The sequence below is a fragment of the Amia ocellicauda genome, chromosome 3, assembly GCF_036373705.1.
Source record: "Amia ocellicauda isolate fAmiCal2 chromosome 3, fAmiCal2.hap1, whole genome shotgun sequence".
NCBI classification, from domain to species: domain Eukaryota; kingdom Metazoa; phylum Chordata; class Actinopteri; order Amiiformes; family Amiidae; genus Amia; species Amia ocellicauda.
The window spans coordinates 47,018,625-47,038,572 of NC_089852.1; the positions used below are offsets into that span (position 1 = coordinate 47,018,625).

The 19,948-nt window shown below is 43.6% G+C and overlaps 2 protein-coding genes across 5 annotated transcripts in view; one reads left to right on the forward strand and one right to left on the reverse strand.

Annotated features, from left to right (window-relative positions):
- The first annotated feature begins 3,347 nt into the window (after positions 1-3,347).
- kl (klotho) lies at positions 3,348-12,852 on the forward strand. The gene is made up of 5 exons (XM_066699748.1): positions 3,348-4,374; positions 6,054-6,564; positions 7,496-7,764; positions 9,032-10,151; positions 12,120-12,852. Exons 1-5 carry the CDS (start codon positions 3,652-3,654, stop codon positions 12,440-12,442), a joined length of 2,946 nt encoding a protein of 981 aa, XP_066555845.1. The 5' UTR covers positions 3,348-3,651; the 3' UTR covers positions 12,443-12,852.
- A 1,421-nt stretch (positions 12,853-14,273) lies between these two features.
- The window catches only part of stard13b (StAR related lipid transfer domain containing 13b), a 117,831-nt gene continuing 112,156 nt past the window's right edge, over positions 14,274-19,948 (reverse strand). For all 4 annotated transcript variants that reach the window (XM_066699749.1, XM_066699751.1, XM_066699750.1 and 1 more), the window contains 7 exons: positions 18,155-18,353; positions 17,731-17,941; positions 16,856-16,970; positions 16,513-16,734; positions 16,009-16,226; positions 15,394-15,570; positions 14,274-15,137 (listed from right to left, as the gene is read on the reverse strand). In XM_066699749.1, coding sequence (XP_066555846.1) covers positions 15,020-15,137; positions 15,394-15,570; positions 16,009-16,226; positions 16,513-16,734; positions 16,856-16,970; positions 17,731-17,941; positions 18,155-18,353 — 1,260 coding nt within the window. In that variant the 3' untranslated portion in view covers positions 14,274-15,019. The remainder of the gene's footprint in view (positions 15,138-15,393; positions 15,571-16,008; positions 16,227-16,512; positions 16,735-16,855; positions 16,971-17,730; positions 17,942-18,154; positions 18,354-19,948) is intronic.

The following is a 19,948-nucleotide window of genomic DNA, read 5'->3' on the forward strand; positions in this document are numbered from 1 at the left end:
GTGGCACTGTACGGTGGATATACCAGATCTTCAAACAACCAGGGGAGATGTCTTTTATGGCTCACCATGCAGAGTGCTGGTCTCAAAGCTGGCATGGCATGAGTTTAAATCCTGGTGGAGTCCCTGTCTTCTGAAAATCTTGTAATTATGTACTTTGTTTTAGGCTCAGGAGGGGCAGTGTGGAGTTGATAGACCAGATATTTGATCACTGACCTGCAAGTCCTTTGTGGCTGTCTGCAAAGAGTGCTTGTCTGGAAGCTAACAGGACCTGGGTTCAAATCCAGGCAGAGGAGCTGGTAACTATATAACAGGATATAATACTAACCAATCACAAGGAGGCTTTATCAAGAGGGGCTGAGATAAGCTGTCAGAAGAGAGGAGAAGGGTGAGTGTAGAATGCATAGGTACTGGGAAGTTGAGGAGGAGGAGGATGCAGAATGGGAGGGTTAGGATGGCCAAGAGGGGCAAGGAGTGATAGGCTAGCTGGAGAGAGAATGGGGCTGGTGTAGGGTAGGATGCAGATGCCTGGGTGGGGAGAAACCCTGTTTGGGAGTGGAAACATCTGTTCTCCTCTCCTCTCTCAGGCTAGCCTACCCTAGGCCTTGCATCTACCCCCTCCCTCAACACTGATCTTGCCTTTCCCTTCTGCATCCCACCACCCCTTTTCATACAGCCTAGACTTTCCCTCTCTTGTACTAGCTTCTATTGTCTCCCAGGCTATATCTCCCCAGCTTCCCTCTCCTATACTAGCCTACCCCTCTAGAGATTGGTTAGTATTATAGTCCCTTTATATATCACCAGCATGCTCCTTAATCAGGATTTGAACCCAAGTCCCATGAACTTCCAGGCAAGCACTCCATGCAGTGAGCCACAAGGACCCACTGTCTAACTACTCAAAGTTTTGGTATATCAACCTCACATTGCCCCCAGTGGCACAAAAACTGAAGACAACCAAGAGATCTTCAGAAGACAGAGGCCCCACTGGGATTTGAACAAAGGACTTACTAGCTTTGAGATCAGCATGCTGCATGGTGAGCCACAAAGGACTTCAGAAGATAGGTCTTTGAAGAGCTGGTATACCGACCGCACAGTGCCCTCTCTGGCACCAAAACACAGCAGATTCATGGAAGAAAGATACTGCACCAGGATTTGAACCCAGGTCCTACTGGGTTTCAAGCCAGCACTCCACATAGTGAGCCACAACATCTCCCCTTCTAACTGCTCAAAGTTCTGGTATATCAACCTTACACTGCCCCCTCTGCCCCAAAAACCAAAGACAACCCATATATTTTCAGACAACAGGGGCTCTACCAAGATTTGAACTCAATACTTGTCAGCTTTGAGACTAGTACCCTGCATAGTTGGGCCACAAAGGACGTGACCCAAAGCTGTTTGAAAAGCTGCCATATCCACCACACAGTGAATCCTCTGGTACCAAAACAAAACGAAGTTCTAGTAGATGATCAAGTGATTTTCAGAAGACAAGTGCTCTACCAGGATTTGAACCCAGGCCCCAGTAGGTTTGAGCAGTGAGGAGTGCAGGCAAAAGGAGGCAGTGAGGATTTCAAACAAATATGTCTTCCCACTGCCTTGGCTCAGTCCATCCTGTCTACCCAAATGGTCAATTATCCAATTAAACTGCTTTGCACCGCATGGGGAGAACAGATCATGTGAAAAACAAGAATATAATTAAAGAAAGGTGCAAAACATGCAATGGGCTATGTCAATCACTGGAGTGTGACAGTTACTACTCAGAGGTGACTGTACTGTCATTTGCTGAATTATTATGTACTTATCTGCTGGATGCATTATCTGTGCTGAGCGATCGGGATTAGTCCAGAACTAACTAAAACTAACGTTTGCAATAAAAATAAATGCAACTATATTATTATTTTTATATACAGTCACATAATTGTAATATAATGTATTGCCTAGTTTATTAATTAGTTTATGTATATTGGTTTAAATATACACACAAGTAGCATAAGACATTAAAAGCAGATCTTAGGAGAACACTAGATTTTACAATTGTTTCTCTTGTGTATCTACCTTTTTAAACGTATCCATCAAATAATACAGTATACATACACTGCAACAAATTATCCCAGGATCAAAGTGTTTCACAACAATGCATTCAAGTGATATAGCTTTGCCAAGCCAGTGTTTCTCTTTCGTAAGGGTCAACTTATGTGATCCTAAATGCAAACCCCAGCTGTTTATAGATCATAGAATCTGCAAGTGTTTCTTTTTGTATTATTGTTATTTTTAAATTCATTTCTGTCGTTTTTTTCCTCACAAAAACATCATAGACGCAATGAATGCAATCTTCTCTCTCTCTTGTGTGAGTCATCATCTGGCTTTTCAGTTGCGCATTTCATGTGTTTGTTCTTTTTGCAGAAAGCTTATCGGATGGGTTTCCTTTGGTATCCAAGGGGACGTGAAAGGCCAGTTTCTGTCTCCCTGATAATAATCCTCAAGGTTTATCGCAACAGATGTCAAGGACAGGTACTAAACACACGGCTTTTAATTTATATATACACACACATATAGCCTTTATATGAACTTTATGGTAAAGTTGGGCAACTGCGAAATAAGTCCAGGAAGATCTTCTCTTCTGGATGTACTATTTATAATAATAATAATAATAATAATAATAATAATAATAATAATAATAATAATAATCATCAGTTGATCATTGTTTTTCATTGTTTAATGATATATATCCACTGATCAGAATATGTGATCGTTTACTGACGGAAATCTATACATCATTGATTTTAGATTGCTTATAAATAAATAAATTAATTAATTAATACGCCACAAACAAACAAAACAGAACTTTACACCGATAATTGACCAGCAAAGGCTATTGTATGTAGGCCTACCCATTATTATCTGTTTAAGCTATTGGAAACCTATGCCCTTAAGTTTTTAATGACTTCCCCCGATTGTGCACTACACAAATATCCCCCTAAAAATGTTATTAAAAACATAATTATATTATTCAATAAACAAGACTAACAAAAAACATATTTTTCCTAATAGCTTGAAAAATAATGTCAGAAACTCAGAAGGCTTTTTTTTATTTCACCTCTATTTGACGGTGGCAGGTGCAGAACTGACTAAAACAGCACTTTTTTAGTTTTGAGAAACATGAATGTGAAAACATATACCATACTGTAAAATGTATCATGTATAATGTGCGTCTCAGTCAACAGAGTGAAGTGCTAACCTGGGAGATTAGCATCCCAGCCTTGCTGCTATGGCACCAGCGGGGCCCCGTCCAGCTTGCAGTAAAGCGGTTTACAGGTGCGCAACACCGACAGACTGCACTGTGACCGTGTGTGTAGCACTGCATTACAACAAAGGGCATACCTACTTAGTTATAATAGCAAATAAATAACACCTTTATTGAATGCATTGGAAGCCGCAGAGTCACGTATTAGCGCACCTAAAATCGCCTTAAATAGTTTGCAGGGCAGTCTTGGCTAATAATTGATAGATGTCCCAGCTCTCATAGGACAAACTGCGCGTATATGACAGCTTGCGCCTGAGCAGGAGCGCACGGCTCATACCTGGTCTTAACAGATCCAATGATTTCCTCCACATCTAAAGACATATCCGTGTAGCACTCGGGCACTGTGAGCCAGCATGCCGTCAGGCTGGTGGCACTTGTGCGCCCTTTCCCTGCAGCTCCTGTGCGCGTCTGCGGGGCCCGGCGCCGGACAGGCCACCTGGCAGCGCTTCTCCAGAGCGCCCTCGCCGGGGGACGAGGCTTTCCTCTACGACACCTTCCCCCAGGACTTCATGTGGGCGGTCGGCACGGCGGCATACCAGACCGAAGGAGCTTTTGACAAAGACGGCAAAGGCTTGTCCATCTGGGACACTTTCACCAGAGGCGGCAATAGGATTAAGATGGGCGACGTGGGCAGCGACAGCTACCACAATTCCCAGGGCGACATCCGTGCGCTGCACAAGCTGCGCGTCTCGCACTACCGCTTCTCCCTGTCGTGGCCCAGGATTTTCCCCAACGGGACCCGGGGCAGCCGCAACCCGGCCGGGGTGGGTTATTACCGGAGCCTCATCGCGCGTCTGAAGGGCATCGGGGTCGAGCCCGTGGTCACCCTGTACCACTGGGACCTGCCGGACACCCTGCAGCGCGCCTACCAGGGCTGGACGCACCCCCTGCTAGTGGACATCTTTAAGGACTACGCAGACTTTTGCTTCAAGGAGTTTGGCAACGACGTGAAGTATTGGATCACCATAGACAATCCCTTCGTGGTGGCCTGGCACGGGTATGGCACCGGCATGGTTGCGCCGGGCATCAAGGGTGACCCAGCGCTGCCTTTCAGAGTGGGGCATAATCTCCTTAAGGTGAGCGACACAATATGAAGCTATTGCATTCCCTACCCCAAGTACTGTAGGATTTATTATAAAACGAAGGTATTTTCTATTAATTAGTTAATTAATTTATAAAACTTTTTGTTTTGTATTTTTGAATATAGACTTTGAAGTTAATAAAAACTTGTTCTGCCGGTGTCGGACGTGCTTGTTCAAAAAGCTGCCGGAGTAGAAATGAGTGCAGAGGAGCAGACTGGACCCGCAGAGGCAGAGGGCCACTGTGTCCCTGTAAACCAAAGACAAAGTAGACATTCATCTAACAGTAACAAGGAATGCATATTATCTTTAAATCTTTCAATGACCAAAGAAGGAGCTACATTACGAATTCGACCAATTTTAAGCGTTAAGAATAATACAGCTAAATAAAGTACAAAAAATAAAAATAAATGTCGCACGTGTAAGAAACACTTTACAATTAATATTTAAAAGCTTTATTGTCCATTAAATAGAACTTAATATAGAAATGTGTCTTTAGTTCACTATGGCTCGGTGCAAAAGCATACAATGCACATATACAGCAGGATTTAGGCAACCACAATAAACAGGAGTTTATAAGTAACAAAAAACAATAATGCACAATACCATAACTGCAGAAACTAATTGTTCAACAACATACCATGTTCATGCACAATCTCTCTCTCACACACATACATACATACACTCTTGAACTTTTCCCCCGTTAAAAACTGCAGATGGAACAAAAGCTTTTTAAAATATTAAAACTGGTTTAACTTCACAGATACAAGTACAATTAAATATATACATAATTATTTTACTTGGTTTTTGCAAATTAAAAAAATACCAAGTGTCAGTTGCATAGTAGTTGAATACGTATGTGTGTCTAGTCTGTATGAAGATCTTGTATTCCAGAAATCTATTTAAAATCCCATTTACCTCACAAACTGTTTTATACCATTCTCAAAATATGTGATAATAGTAATAATATCATTGAACAGTATCATGATGAATAGAAAATAGAAATTTGTGCTCAATGTGCAATGTGGATTTTGCATTTATACCAGATGTTTCTGAATACACAAATTGAGGCCCATTCAGTGTCTAAACCCATTTCACGGGGTGAATATGCGTGAGATCCGCCTGGTAACAGATTTATTGATGAAAGGGAGAGTGATTGCATAACAAGAGTCTTTTATAAAAAAAATAGCAGATAATACTGTTTACCACTTGAGGCATTTTTCATTTCATTAGAAGCCCTGGCTGCATCAGTGCTCAGGTGCTTCGACTTACAAGGCATCGCTCTGCCTGCCATGGCCCTTCACTGCCCGAGTCATAACTCACTGGAAAGTGGCAGGAGTCGTAGCTTTTCATTAGGAGTGTGATCTATCAGCAAAACACTGTTCATTCCATTGTCTTTTCTCATCTGTTTCTCATGCGTTTAAAACCATCTGAAAGGTTCTTTTGATCATATTGTAATTCAATTTTAAAGCCAGGCAATTTTCAAGAACGAATTTGTGTAATCCAGAATAATCAGAAAGTGCCATCTGATGCGCACTTATTGTTATGTTCGAAGTCAGAATGAAGGTCTACCCAATGGCCAAACTCCCACAAGGTTAGCCAGTAGGCCTGTAGGACTCAGAGTGGCATCCTAACCACAGGCTTGGTACCTTGTCTGTGTGCCCCTTTGCTTGCAGGCCCACGCGGCAGTCTGGCACCTGTACGATGAGCGCTACCGAGGGACACAGGGTGGGAAGATCTCCATGGCGCTGGGCTCTCACTGGATCAACCCCAAAAAGAACCGCCGGGAGAACCTCAGGGCCTGCCAGTGCTCGCTCAACTTCGTCCTGGGCTGGTTCGCCAAACCGCTCTTCCAGGATGGCGACTATCCGCACTGCATGAAGAAAAACCTCTCCTTCAAGTTACCAGCTTTTACAGACAGTGAGAAAGCTACCATCAATGGGACAGCGGACTTCTTCGCCCTGTCTTTCGGGCCGGTCCTGAGCTTTCACCTGATCAACGAGAGCCTTAAGTTCGGCCAGTCGGAAGAGTTTAACATGCGCAAGCTGCTCTACTGGATCAAAGCCGAGTACGACGACCCCGGTGTATTCATCGTGGAGAACGGCTGGTTTGTCAACAGCAACACCAAGACCGAAGACCCGAAACACATGTACTACCTCAAACAACTGATCATGGAGACTTTAAAGTGTGAGTCCGAGGTCATGTCAAACTCTGGGCATTATAAAATACAGCGATCACAGCTGGAGCACTCTTGACTAGGTCAAAGGTATCTGAGGTAGCAGGAATATAACAGGCACTTATTCCAATTAGACAGTTATTAGACAGTTTATTCCAATGTACACAGACTTACTTATACAGATTACCTTATGCAATACTGTTCAGTATATTACAATGATGTATTAAGTTGTTTTTAGAATAACTATTTTGTTATATTTTTGTCTATGTTCATTTATACACCTTTTTTTTACACAAAGTACTTGTATGAAATAAATCATGAAGAAAATTTCTGAATTGCTTTTGAAAAAGTAATTAGAGTTTCCAACAAAATTACATTGCGAAAGTTCAATACATTTTCTAGAAATGTGCATAGTAGATAGATAAGAATGTTTATTTTTAAATTGCTACTACAGGAGACCATTGCTGATATTAAAAAAGACAGGTGGCAAAACCAAAATTGAAATCTATGAATTTAGAAAGTGCTTGAAAACATATGAATCCACACTGCTGGAGTTAATTTCCTTGTAGAATGATCTTTCAGGAGAAAATTGGGTTGAATTCCAGTGTTAAAAACAGTCCATTCAGTTGCTCTTTGAAAAACTGTGCTTTTAGCGTGTTTACATTAGCATGAGATTTTCCTATAGCTAGTTCTGTAATCACAGTTTTCAGAAAATGTACTGGAATATTTCAAATTGTGTGCTTTATGTTTTATAGAACATATCTGTGTGACTCGATCAGAACTTTACCCTGAGAGTCATGTAAACAAGGGAAAGTATCCTTCTTAGAAAAAACTATTTTTCCAAATACATTAGTTTTTGGAAAATTGCATGGCAGGTAAATGTAGCCTTGGTCTCCTAGACAGTATTGTGTCTGAGCATTGTGACCCTTTCTGTTTCCTCAGCGATTAAGTATGACAACGTGCATATAATTGGCTACACAGCCTGGTCCCTGGTAGATGGCTTTGAGTGGGATCGGGAGTATGGCATCCGGCGGGGCTTATTCTACGTGAATTTTGACAGCCCGGACATGAAGAGAGAGCCCAAAACCTCTGCCCTCTTTTACCAGAGGCTGATAGAGAAAAACGGTTTTCCACTGCTGCCCGAGAACAAGCCAGTCTCTGGAGTTTTCCCCTGTAACTTCTCCTGGGGTGTAGCTGCCAACTCCATACAGGTAAGTGAATGTCAGATCTCGGTCAGAACAGCTTTTCACTTGTACAACCAAAATAGAGAATAGGAAATTCAATTTCTTTGGATACTTTGAGGATTTGCAGCTATAAATAGACTATTGAGAAATAATTTACTTAAATATTCTTTCATTTTCATCTTTCAGGGCCAAGTAATCTGATTCCACCTCAGTTTCCTTGAAATTTAGTGGGTCTGTTCTGTTTTGTTTAGTATAGCGAAAAAATAAATCCGTATCATAACCTGTAACCAAAGATTTGACTCAATATAAAATGCCAATCATTGGATTAATATAATATATTGGGATTCTGTGTGGGGTTGGACACGGCATCAGGGCTCTATAGACAGAGCCGAGGAATAGAGGCACCAAAAGGCAGGGAATGGCGTGAAGGAAGGGCACATTTATGTACAGTGAGCTGGCGAGGTAAGAAAGACATACAAAACTAAACGAAAAGCTCCTTCTTGAGTCTTTAGCCAACCTAAACTTGTGGACAGATCCCTCTCTAAAAATAACACAAAACACACAGCAGCCAATCCAAATCTCAACCCTCAATCAAAGACCATAAACAAAGCCCCATTACCATTTAAAACAATACGTTCCATGCCCTAGGTTTGCCACTCTGCTGTTCACACACAGACTCTCCTTCTGCCCTCCCAACAACAACAGCTGCTGGCGTCATGTTTATATACAGGAGACAGGCCAATCAGGGAAGCTTTGTCAGTCAGGTGCTACCCATGGTGCACATCGTTCCCCGGGATTTCTGGGAAATGTAGTGCCATTCAGACAGGCCCTTCCCTGACCTGTCCAGTCCTGTGTCACAATATATGTCATTTAATAAATAGACAGAAAAACAAATAAATGTACAAAAGTTTGTGACATTAAGAGTGAAAATGTTAAAATGGCAATGGGCCAGACACAGACCAGACATGGACAAAATGACCTATAGAATGGATCCCAAGAGAATAAAAAAATACTTAGAAGAAGACCACATCAAATAAGGGAAGATGAAATAAGGATAATTGCTGGTGTGACCTGGAAAGACGTTGTACATGGAACAAGTGGAAATATCTTGGGGAGACCGTCATCCTTAAGTGTAATTTTTAGGACACTGAGATTTTAAAGGAATTTTTAAATGAAGCCTTGAAGATTTGCTAGAGATAATCTGTTGCTTTGTTAATGTATAAAATCCTGTATGTGATGGGCAAGGATGGTATGATATTTTTATTGTGTTTCTTTTTTTCTGCTGGTTTTTCAGGTAGAGGTGACCCCCTCTCAGTTTGTTGATCCCAGTATCTACGTCTGGAACATATCAGGGAACGGGGATTTGAAGAAGCTGGGGGAATCCAAGGTGCCCCCGCTTCGCAGGACGCACTGTGCGGACTACGCTGCCATCCGGTACCAGGTCTCCCAGGTGCGCAGGATGCATGTCTCTCATTTCCAGTTCACGCTCAACTGGTCGTCAATCCTGCCTGCGGGCAGAGTGTCCGAGCCCAACACCACGCTCCTGGGCTACTACAAGTGCTTTGTCAGCGAGCTCCTCCGGGCAAACGTGACCCCCGTTGTGGCCCTTTGGCACCGTACAGATAAGCACTCAGGGCTGCCTGCCTCATTTGATGCCAAGACAGGGTGGCAGAGTATGGAGACAGTGAATGCGTTCGCCGATTACGCCAGGATGTGTTTCAGGGAGCTGGGCGACCATGTCAAGTTATGGATCACACTGAACGAGCCCAACATGGGAGATGTGGGCTACATGGTGGGCCATCACCTGCTGAAGGCCCATGCCCTGGCTTGGCGAGTGTACGACAGGGAGTTTCGCGAAACCCAGAAGGGAAAGGTGTCCCTCACCTTACTCATGGACTGGGTGGATCCGGCATACTCCTTCTCCCGGGAGGACGTGGAGCCGTCCATCCGGGTCCTCGATTTCCGCATCGGCTGGTTCGCCGAGCCTATATTCGGCGACGGAAATTACCCTGAGGGCATGAGGAAGTGGCTCCAGCAGCGCAACACCCTGGACTTGTTCAGCTATCAACTGCCCATGTTCACCGAGGAGGACAAGAAGCTGGTGAGAGGCACTTATGACTTCTTCGCCCTCAGCCACTACACCACCAAGCTGGTCTTCCAAGTGGTGGAGGAAAAACTCCAGTATGACGACAACCTGCAGGTGCACTCCATCCCCGACCCCACCTGGATGAAGTCCCCGGGGAAAGTGTACGTGGTGCCCTGGGGCCTGAGGAAGGCGCTGAACTGGGTCAATTCCAAGTATAAGAACGTGCCCATCTACATCATGGCCAACGGAGTGGATGAGGACCAGAGCAGGTTCCAGGACAACCTCCGGGTCTACTACATCTACAACTACATCAACGAAGCTCTGAAGGGTGAGGGCTGCTAGGCAATTGTAAATGTGAAAAGCTCAGGCTTCAGGAAGGGAAATTTACTCTGGCTATTGCTAAAATGATTGGCTGTTGTTTAAGAAAAGCTTCTCAAATATCCTCTGTCGTCCTTGGCTCACAGTCGTTATGAGAAAAAGCTGCACATGATGTGTTTGTTCTCTGTGCTGAAGGCTGTATTAATGAAAAAGTATTAATGTTGCATGACTAACTTATATTTCCTGTGTCGCTGTCTGCTCTGTGTTCTCCTGTCATACATATTTCAATCTCGTATAACTTTAATTAGAACGGCCAACTGTTGAGCTCTCCCTGGCAACGTTGCCGCTGTGCAGGTAGCATGAAGTCACACAGGTCCATAACTCTATAATTTCCGAACTTCTATTGCTTTCCGTGTTCCAATCAGTTAACTTTCTAACAACATTCGTCTAAGAATGTATTCATTATGAGAGGGAAAACTAAATAGTAGGGTGTCCTTAATCATTATTTAAAGGTGGCCTTATTTACTCTCTGTAAGTTATTGAACTTTTGTTTATTTATGCAGAGTGCTGCCTTGATATGATTGGTTAAGTTATTCTATGGAAATAACTTGCTATAGAAATGAAAAAAACACCTTGATATCGCTCTGTCCTGAAACCATTGTGTTTTTACCACTCATGCGTAATACACTTAATCCCTCTCTTTCTTCTATCTCTTTCATGATGATCTACATTATTAATGATCACCCAGGACTTTCTCTTTTGACTGCTGATCTCTTTTCAAACTCACTTTTTGTTTCCGACCCTGCCAATGACTAACCTGCACATTCCTGCCGGCACAGAACACGCAAACGTCCCCAGAGAACCATTTAATCATTAAGCTGGACAGAGTGCTCGCCAATGAACTCAACGTCAACAAACTGAGCTGACCCGGCCCGATTCTCCAGGGGCCTCAGACTCGTGTGTCTGTCAAGCCCAGTGTTACAGGATTCCTTACAGGAGATTCGCTGACCCAAGTTAGATGGTTTTGTGAACGCTTTACATATAATAACCTGGGTAAAACAGGCAAACATATGCATTAACAGAGTCTACCAGGGGGTGGTGCTGTTACCCCTTAGGAGTTATTGCCTGGCAGGATCTCAAGTGATGGAAGTCGAATTGCAGTGCTTGGGAGCCACATATGCAGTGTCTTAGTTAACACTGAAACACAGATACTGCTTGTTAAACGTGAATGTGTTTACAAAAACACGTTCATAGTTCTTTCACGCATCTCTCTTTGTGGTTATAGGTCACCTTCAGTTTTCCCATACGTTTACACCTCATCCTTGATTATTCGATTTTTTTTGCTTCATCAGAGTTGGCGGTTGACTGCAGTAGGATGGTTTATATAATAAGCTCTTTACACTTTCTCTGTTCACATCTTATTGTGTGCATTTTGTGTGTGTGTGTGTTCCTCTGTTATTAATTCTGTTTTGATTTTGTTACTGGCCTTCTTAGCTAACTAGCCCCAGCAGAGAAAAGCATCTGAAAAGATTCCTGTGAGACGCCAAGGCTGGCAAATCTGTGCTTCCCACAGAGCCTCCTGACTTGCTTCTCATCCAGACACACTCACACAAAGTTACTGGAACTGAAATGGCAAACATCTGCTTACTGAACAAAACAAGCTCACAAAAAACTCAAACGTAATATTGGGCAAACAACACAGAACGACAACAACAACAACAATAACAAATAACAGCATGAGAAAACATCTTCATACCACATGAATTCAATTAAAACATTACAATTAAATTAAATGGTACCTTTGGGTGTTTTTTGGGTGGTTAAATTAACAGGACAGAGTAGCACTTTTGACAGAACTGAATTAAATGGTTAATTAAAAACAAAACAACAACAAACACATTTGGGGTTCGCTGTGTGGTAATTTGAACATGACTTCCCCCGCTTTAGGCCGTGCCTCACAGCGCTGTTTCTCTTCCAGCCTACACACTGGACGGGGTGAACCTCCAGGGATACTTCGCCTACGCCTTCAGCGACCAGACCGACCCCGGTTTCGGGCTGTACGGGTTCGTGAACGACGAGCTCATCGTGAAGTCGTCCCTCATGCACTACAGGAACATCATCGACCACAACGGCTTCCCCGGCCCCACTGCCTTGGAGCAGGATTGTGCCCAGCAGCCCGAGCCCTGCCTGTCCTGCCACTTCTTCGCCCAGCGCTCCGTCATCGCTTTCCTGTCCTTCGTAGCTGCTGCCTTTCTGATCACAGCGGGGCTCATTATATACTACTCCAGGAGATGCAAATAGCACAGCCCACTACTGTGTGTGTGTGTGTGTGTGTGGTTTTTAATGGAACTCAATTTATTTAAAGAGAAGCACAGAGGGCTCTTTGCACTACCTTTAACTGTGAATCACATCTCAAGCCTGTAAGTGATGCTTTGCTGTGATGGAAGCCTACGAGAAGAGAAACTACTGGAGACAATTTGTGGGGATTAAAGAGACAAACACACGGACGGGGGGACCTGCAAGAGGAGTCTGTCAGCTGCAGTCTGTAGATTTCAACAATGCCAGGCTTTAATTGCTCATCAAACAGTAATGGACCGTTTTGTATTTAGTATTAATGTTATTCTGTAACCTCCTTATTTTCTTATGTTAGGATTAGTTGTTTTTCTTGCCACTTTACCCTAGTGTTGTTTGGAATATATTTTTGAAACATGTGCTTGTTTTTTGTGTGCCGTTTTCTTAATTGTACTGTTTTTCTGGGGTGGGGGGGCAGCTAGTTCCTCCTGTTAAACGGAGATTCATCGTTCACCAGCATAACATTTATTTTTCAACATAATCTTAATCAACTTACTATCTGTTGGAGCAGATAAAGGTGCTATCTATCCTGTGTCTAGATGTGTATGGCTTCCTAAATTAAGCCGAGTTTTGGATTTAGGCAGCAACGCATCCAAACAAAAGGTATAAAAGCTGGGGAAAAAAACATGACAGCAAAAGAAAACACTCCTTAGAGCTTCAACGATACTTTTAACCATAGGAGCGCTGTCTCTGTTGAACAGGAATTCCCACATCCATCAGCAAACGCCGTTCCTCGAGTTCACTCTCCTTGCGTCGCTTGTGTCTGATTAACTCATTTTGTGGAGACAGAAACATTTTCCATGTGCTGGACTGGAGGTGGGGGGGCAGATTTCCTTTTATTGCTTACATTTGTTTGGACAAAAAAAAAAAAAAAAGAAGGGGGGGGGGACTTTCTGCAAAGTGATTTAAATAACTTTCTTTTTTTTTCCGCTCTCTCTCCCCTCCTGCCCTGGCATGTGTTCCTGGGAATCGCTGTGAAACATTCTCAAGCATTCCTCGACAGGAAGTGACCTCTCTGGGAGCTCTCAGGCACAGCAGTATTTCAGCAGGAACAGCTGGTTCCAATCCTCGGCTTCTGCCCCACCCCCCGCTGCCTATCAGTACATTAGGCAGCTCCAGTGCCCTTTATCCCAGCTGGACTGCCCACAAAAAAGCAACCCTTTGCCTAAACACACCAAATAAATAAATGCAAACAGCAGTATATACAGACTACACACACTCACGCACTGTTAGTCTGTTCTCAGGACAGCCAGAGGTCATCCTGATTGTCCGGGCCTGTTTCTCATAGCCACAAGGACGGGAAGCAAAGCCCTACTAAAGAAGTAATAATACTATAGAGTCGGTGGATAGCGATGCTAGAATGGCCATCTGGGAGGTTTTACAGTAAGCTCTATTTATACAGCCTCCCATGACAACATTAGTTTGACCAGGAACTGTGTTGTTCATTTTGTGTGTATTAAATCTGATTTGCACTATTCTTAACGCTGCTAAAAATCACATGTGGATTAAAGCACTGTGAAACGGGTTCGAGGTCCCTTCACTGCCACCTGGGTCTTGTAATCTTCTGTTTCAACTCTGGAAACAATATGATCTAACATCGTCAGTTGAGGTTGGGTAACTGGAAATGACAGAATGGTAATTTGTTATTGGGGGTCGGGGGTGGGGGGATCCAGGCTGGAATGGAATAGGCTCCTGCAGTCAGCATTGTGCTGTTTTTTGTGCAGGAGTCTCACATTTCCTAAGCAGTACATGTCCTTACAAAAGACCACTGACCACCGTCTTATGCTTTAAAAGTATTTAATATTATCCTTAAAAAATGTACTCTCAGACACCCTGTTATCCCCTCATTAGATTTGTCCAGTACTGTTAAAGCAGGAATGAGGAAATCAAACCTGAGTCATGATATTTAACCCCCAAAAAAACAGGGCAGAAGTCAAAATTAAATTACAATGATTTCGACACAACAGTACTGAATAAGCATAGTAAAACCAGCTTACAAATTTCTGTCTTGAACAATCTGAAATACAATGATATCAATGCGATAGGGAGATCAATATAACAAGCAAATATGCAGGTAAATCTGCAGAATAAGCCTTAAATATATACAGTATATATAAACTTTATTTATATATATATATATTTATATATAGCTTTGTATTTAAAATTAATAAAATAAACATGCTTCCCAGAAGCTTTTAGTTGCTTAAATAATGTCCTAGACATTGTAGGATACAATAACGACAACAATAATAATTAACAATAATACTAATGCTAGGATAGAGCAATGGCAGGTTAGTAGTTCTCCCAGTGGGCAGTGTAACCAGCACCAGTGAGAGCCGAGTCTCACTCTCTGAATGTCGATGCAATCTGAGCGCTTCACAGGACACTTCAATAATACTGCGCAGCAGCTTGGGCTGACAAAGTACAGAGTTCACACTGTGATGGTGGATTCCAGGCTATTGTCATTTCTGAGACAATGATCCCTTGAACAGGCCGCGTGGCTCCAGCCAATCGGAGGCGAGGTGTTCAGATCTTGGTTTCGGGCCCCTCGGTGGCCAGAGGCTGGAAGGAGTTCCGGATCCGGGCCGCCTCTGCCGCACACAGGTGTCCGAACGCCTTGTTGTACCACTCCGGTGTCCTTCCTCTGAAACACAGCAAAGCCCAGATATGACTCAAACAGACCTTGAGTGCGGGCGCATCCTTTCAGGTATTATTCTGTTAGATGTTTGGGGTTTCGCAAATTATGTACCCAGTTAATTATATTAAAAACTCATCATCACAATAAGATTTCCTCAAACTGACAAACTGGATATGAAAAGGCTAAAGGATCCATTGAGCCGTATTTGCTCTCTGGCCCGCCGATACACAGTGGAAACGATGGGGTTTGAGCGGCGACTCACTTGAGATCCATCCTGCAGATGTGTGTGAGTCTGGATTTCCCGGAGCCACAGGGTTCGAGTAAATACTGCGAGTCCATCACCACCGCCCTCACCCCGCCCATGGGCACCGAGTCCTCGTGGTCCACAGACACAGACACCAGCGCGCAGGTGCCCTTGGGGAGATCTGTCCTCCAGGACCTGGGCCAGAAACAGCATCACTCAGTTACAGGGTACATCCGCCAGCACAGAGCATGAGACATGGCAATATTCAGTTATTGACAGAAATAAGCTTGCATGTTAAGAATAGATGTGTTCCGGAATGGAAACAGAAGCAACTGGATGAAACTACTACCAGATCATTTAGATGGTGGAAACGGCCTCCACTTATTTGGACAAGCTTGCCAACAGGAATTTAACAGGAAAAACAACCATCTCCCCGACTCCCTGAGCCACTCTTGGTAGGAACATTTGGCTTTCAGCTCACACAATTGACAGATTTAGTAGCTGTTACATTTTTTTGGCGTAAAGAATCTGTTAGTAAATCTCTCACCGAAATCTTTACATTTCCTATTTGTTCTGTACACGTGCCACTGATGCTGGCCCTCAGCACGGCGCTGCTGGGCTCTGGAGACTCACCTCAGTACGATGAAGTCCCGGCTCGGGTGCGGCGGCATGCGGTTCAGCACATACTGGTAAATCTCAGTCTGCTTGTCCAGGGTCTCGATCACTTTCCACTGCAGCAGGTCAATGTCCCACAGGTGTCGCTCCCGCAGCACCCGGTTCAGCACTACAGAGGGGGGGGCCTCCACCTCCACTGACACCCGCCACCGTCGCAGGGGGCTCCCGTCTCCTACCTAGAGACAGCGGGGGAAACTAACTGTAAGACTCTATTGACTCTAAAACAAGGCAATTGCGGGGAATACACCTAGTAAAATACTTGAGCCACACAGTGAGCAGTGAACTAAAGTGAGCAGAGGAATAACTGGGGGAAAAAAGGTATTTTATTGTGTGTGCTGCAGGGTTTGTGTCTGCTCCCTTTTGTACTCTGTGTTTTACTTTTTTAAGTACATCATTTCTGCACAGAAGCGGAATTTAATTGCTAAACACTGGGAGAAGGGGATCGCGGCGCAGCAGACCCACCTTCTTGAAGGAGAGCTCGGTGTTGTCCGTGCTGGAGCAGGACACCCAACCCTTGGATTTCTCCCTGGCCTCCTTCAGCAAGGACTGGGTCAGGTTCTCCATGTGGGTCTGGTAGGTGCCATCATCCTCCTCCAGCTGCTTGCTCAGCTCCTCCAGGGTCGGGGCTTGGATGTCTGCTTCCACGTATGAGTTGCGGGACTGCGTGACCATTTCGTGAGGGATCTGCGACCAAAAGAAAATAGTAGGTTATAAATTGAACAAAATCAATGCAGCACATCTCCTTCAAAGGCATTTCCCCCCCCCCCCCCAACATCCCCCACAGAAACCCAGCCCCGTGACTCACCTCAAAGAGACGGTTGCACTCCATGATCATATGAGCCAAGCCCTGGGTCGCCGCCAGGTTTTCATTAAGGTCCTTCTGGTCGGGTCGGCCCGTGGCGTATTTCTTTTGCATGGCTCTGAAGTGGAGGGAAGAGGGAAGCTTGGAATTAGCTCTTAATAGATGTGGTGCCCTGGAGGAGCAGCAAGGACAGTAAAGGAAACCTCTCTCGTAAAAATGCATCACGTCCCCACGCATCCCCTTTCAAAGAAGGTGCTCGGACATTTAAGTTTAGAAGAAAAGAAAGCGGGTGTACTAATTAGAAAGTCTAACCAACTAACTCTCTTGTCCACAGCATGCTCTCATTACACACGTTTGAAAAGCTTTTCATTTAGTTTGTAACATTAATGTAAGCAAGCCCTTCGAACAGCTCAAGGGCCTTCAAACAGCGGCCAGTTGAACAAGTTTTATGGGAGGATACATCAAACAATTCAATTGCATTTAAGTGGTAAAGTGAGAAATATTTCTGCTACAGAAGCATAATCAAATAATGAGTTTCTTTCTTACAAAACATAAAATACACTTAATGATTTAAGCAAAAACTATACATCAGAGTTAATATCTTTCAGCATTGAATTAGAATGTGACCATTTCAAAATGGAAACAAAGGTACCAAAACTAAGGGATTGTATTATTTTTACTTTTTGTATAATTTACTGTTTATTCTACTGAAGCACACAGTGTTTTTTAACAGACATCCAAGTGAAGATGTGAACTAAATAGCGTATTGAATTCAAGGCTGTTTTATGTATTTAACGCAAGGTTCAATTAAACTACGGATCCCAGAGAGGTGGCCATATTCTGCCACTCAGTTTAGGCCTAGGCCGGGCTGGTGTTACCTTGGCGACAGGTTGTCCTTCTTGAGTATGTTGAGGTGGAACAGGGAGGGGGCCAGACACACTGCGATGTTCATCGGGGTCATCTGGTTCTCCTCCACTGAGGTCACGTCGCTAAGGAAACATAGCAGCGTCTGCAGCACCTCCCTGTTCTCGTCTGACATCAGCATGATGGCAGCCTGCACTGCCTGCAACCGCTGGTCCTTGGGCACGTCTGCAGGGGAGAGACAACAGACATTACCCACCGCAGCCACAGTACAGAAAACTCAACGTGCCTTCCTTAACACACACGATCTGCTCCTATACCTGAATATGGTATAGTTTGTCGTTTCCTGACTAAAAGGAAACCTTGAACAGACGGTCCATGACCAAACAAGCCCCTCCCCAACTTCAAACCACTCTCAAGTTTGGTTCCAGTGGTTCTTACACTGGTAGATGTGTAGGAAGGTCTCCCCCAGTTTGCTGGTGAGTAGAGGCTCTGGGAGATCCCTGAAGAACTGCTTCACCATGTCGGCCACGTCGTAGGCCGACTGGTCCTCATAGTTGACGTTGTCGGGCGAACTCTCGTTCATCTGCCTCAGGGCCTGAATCCGGGACTTCACGCCCGACTTCCGGAATAATCCGATCTGGGAAGTGAAGGAAAAACCACCGATTTAAAGCTCTGTACGAAAATAACTTAAAATACAGCGTCATTCTCCATTACAGCAAGTCATTGATCATTTGGGAATACAAACATTTCTTGGTGAGATTGATATAGAGTGAATGAGTTCTCCATCCTCAGTTCTCGCGGATCTTGGCAGGGGATTTGGCAATCGCAGAGCTTTGTACACAAATACTCTGACCAGTGTTTTGAGATTCAGTTTAGTGAGATTTAAGACAGACCCGCAGCTACCAGAGGCCTCAGGCAGGGATCAGCGAAAAGCAAAGTAAGTAAAGGGCCAGTACCTCCAGAATACGATAAAGAATTTTAATTGGTGTTGAATGGACATTTTCTTCAGGAGTTTGGCTTTGGAAAGATTGCTTATTTTAATCCCAAATTAATTAAAGTTGTGCCGGCAAACTTTACAAGTGTTAAGGTTTTATTATCGGCAAATGTTTACTAGGATTCTGGAGATGAACGCGATCCTAAAATGTTCCCTTTGCTGTATATTAGATATGGCTTTTACAAATGGTAACTGAATTTCACTGCCCTGTTTGCAGACTTGTTTTCGTACGCCAGAGGCCATAGTCTTCCTCACATCGCATTATGCATTCCCAGGTTTTAAACAGCCACGGCTAGTCTGAAAACTCAAACGCAGCAGGCTGGCTTACATCCTGACACAAGTGAGCGGAGCCAATATCTCTGCAGCAAAGAAAACTGGCAACACGGTGTGTGAAAGAGAAATCAGACGGTTCTTTTACCATCTCCTGAATAGGCTGCTGTATTTCCATGTAACTGGTAAGGAAACAAACCAACACAATAGATACATTTTCCTACATGTCCCTATAAGTACCTTTAAACAGAACTGCATATATTTTAGTCTGATTATTGTTCCCGGCTATTGAAAGCTGGGAAAGGAATGGTTTCCATTCTCAGACAGCGTACAAACCATTAACATTAACCATTCACAGTCTCCGCTTGTTTGTTACAATTCAATACTTGATATGTGTTTAAAGCATTACTGTCACATAACTTTCCACTCGTATTTTAGTGAATGCTTTATATGGTTCTTTTGTTGTTCACTTGTTTTCAAATTGTTGACTTTGTGTTTGTGGTAAATAGTCATTGTTGGTCAAAAGTACTTTATGACTGGAAATGTACAAAGTGATCAATTGCTGCAACAGAGTATTATTCCCAGCTTCCTGGTTAAGGATGTCTTTGTAAATGTCCTCTCTGATATCTATGATAGCTGAGTATTGTAAAGTAGTGTTTTCAACTTTTGTCTGCTTAATACTTACAGCCAGGGCCTTATTCGTTCCAGCTAAGATTTTGCAGAATTAAAATAGTAATTACAAACTAAATAACTTACTAACGGCCCTGGTACAAAGTGCATAATTAACAAGACGATGACAGGAAAAGAAAACTTTGCAGTGGAATTATGAAATACTGAGGTCTGGTTGGGTCTTAATTAAAGCATTAAAAATGACAATAATAAAAAATAAAAACGAGGGTAGACATTTGCCAAATTTATGGCGATTCTCTCACATCAGGCGATCCTCTCAGAGCAAATGAGGTTATCAG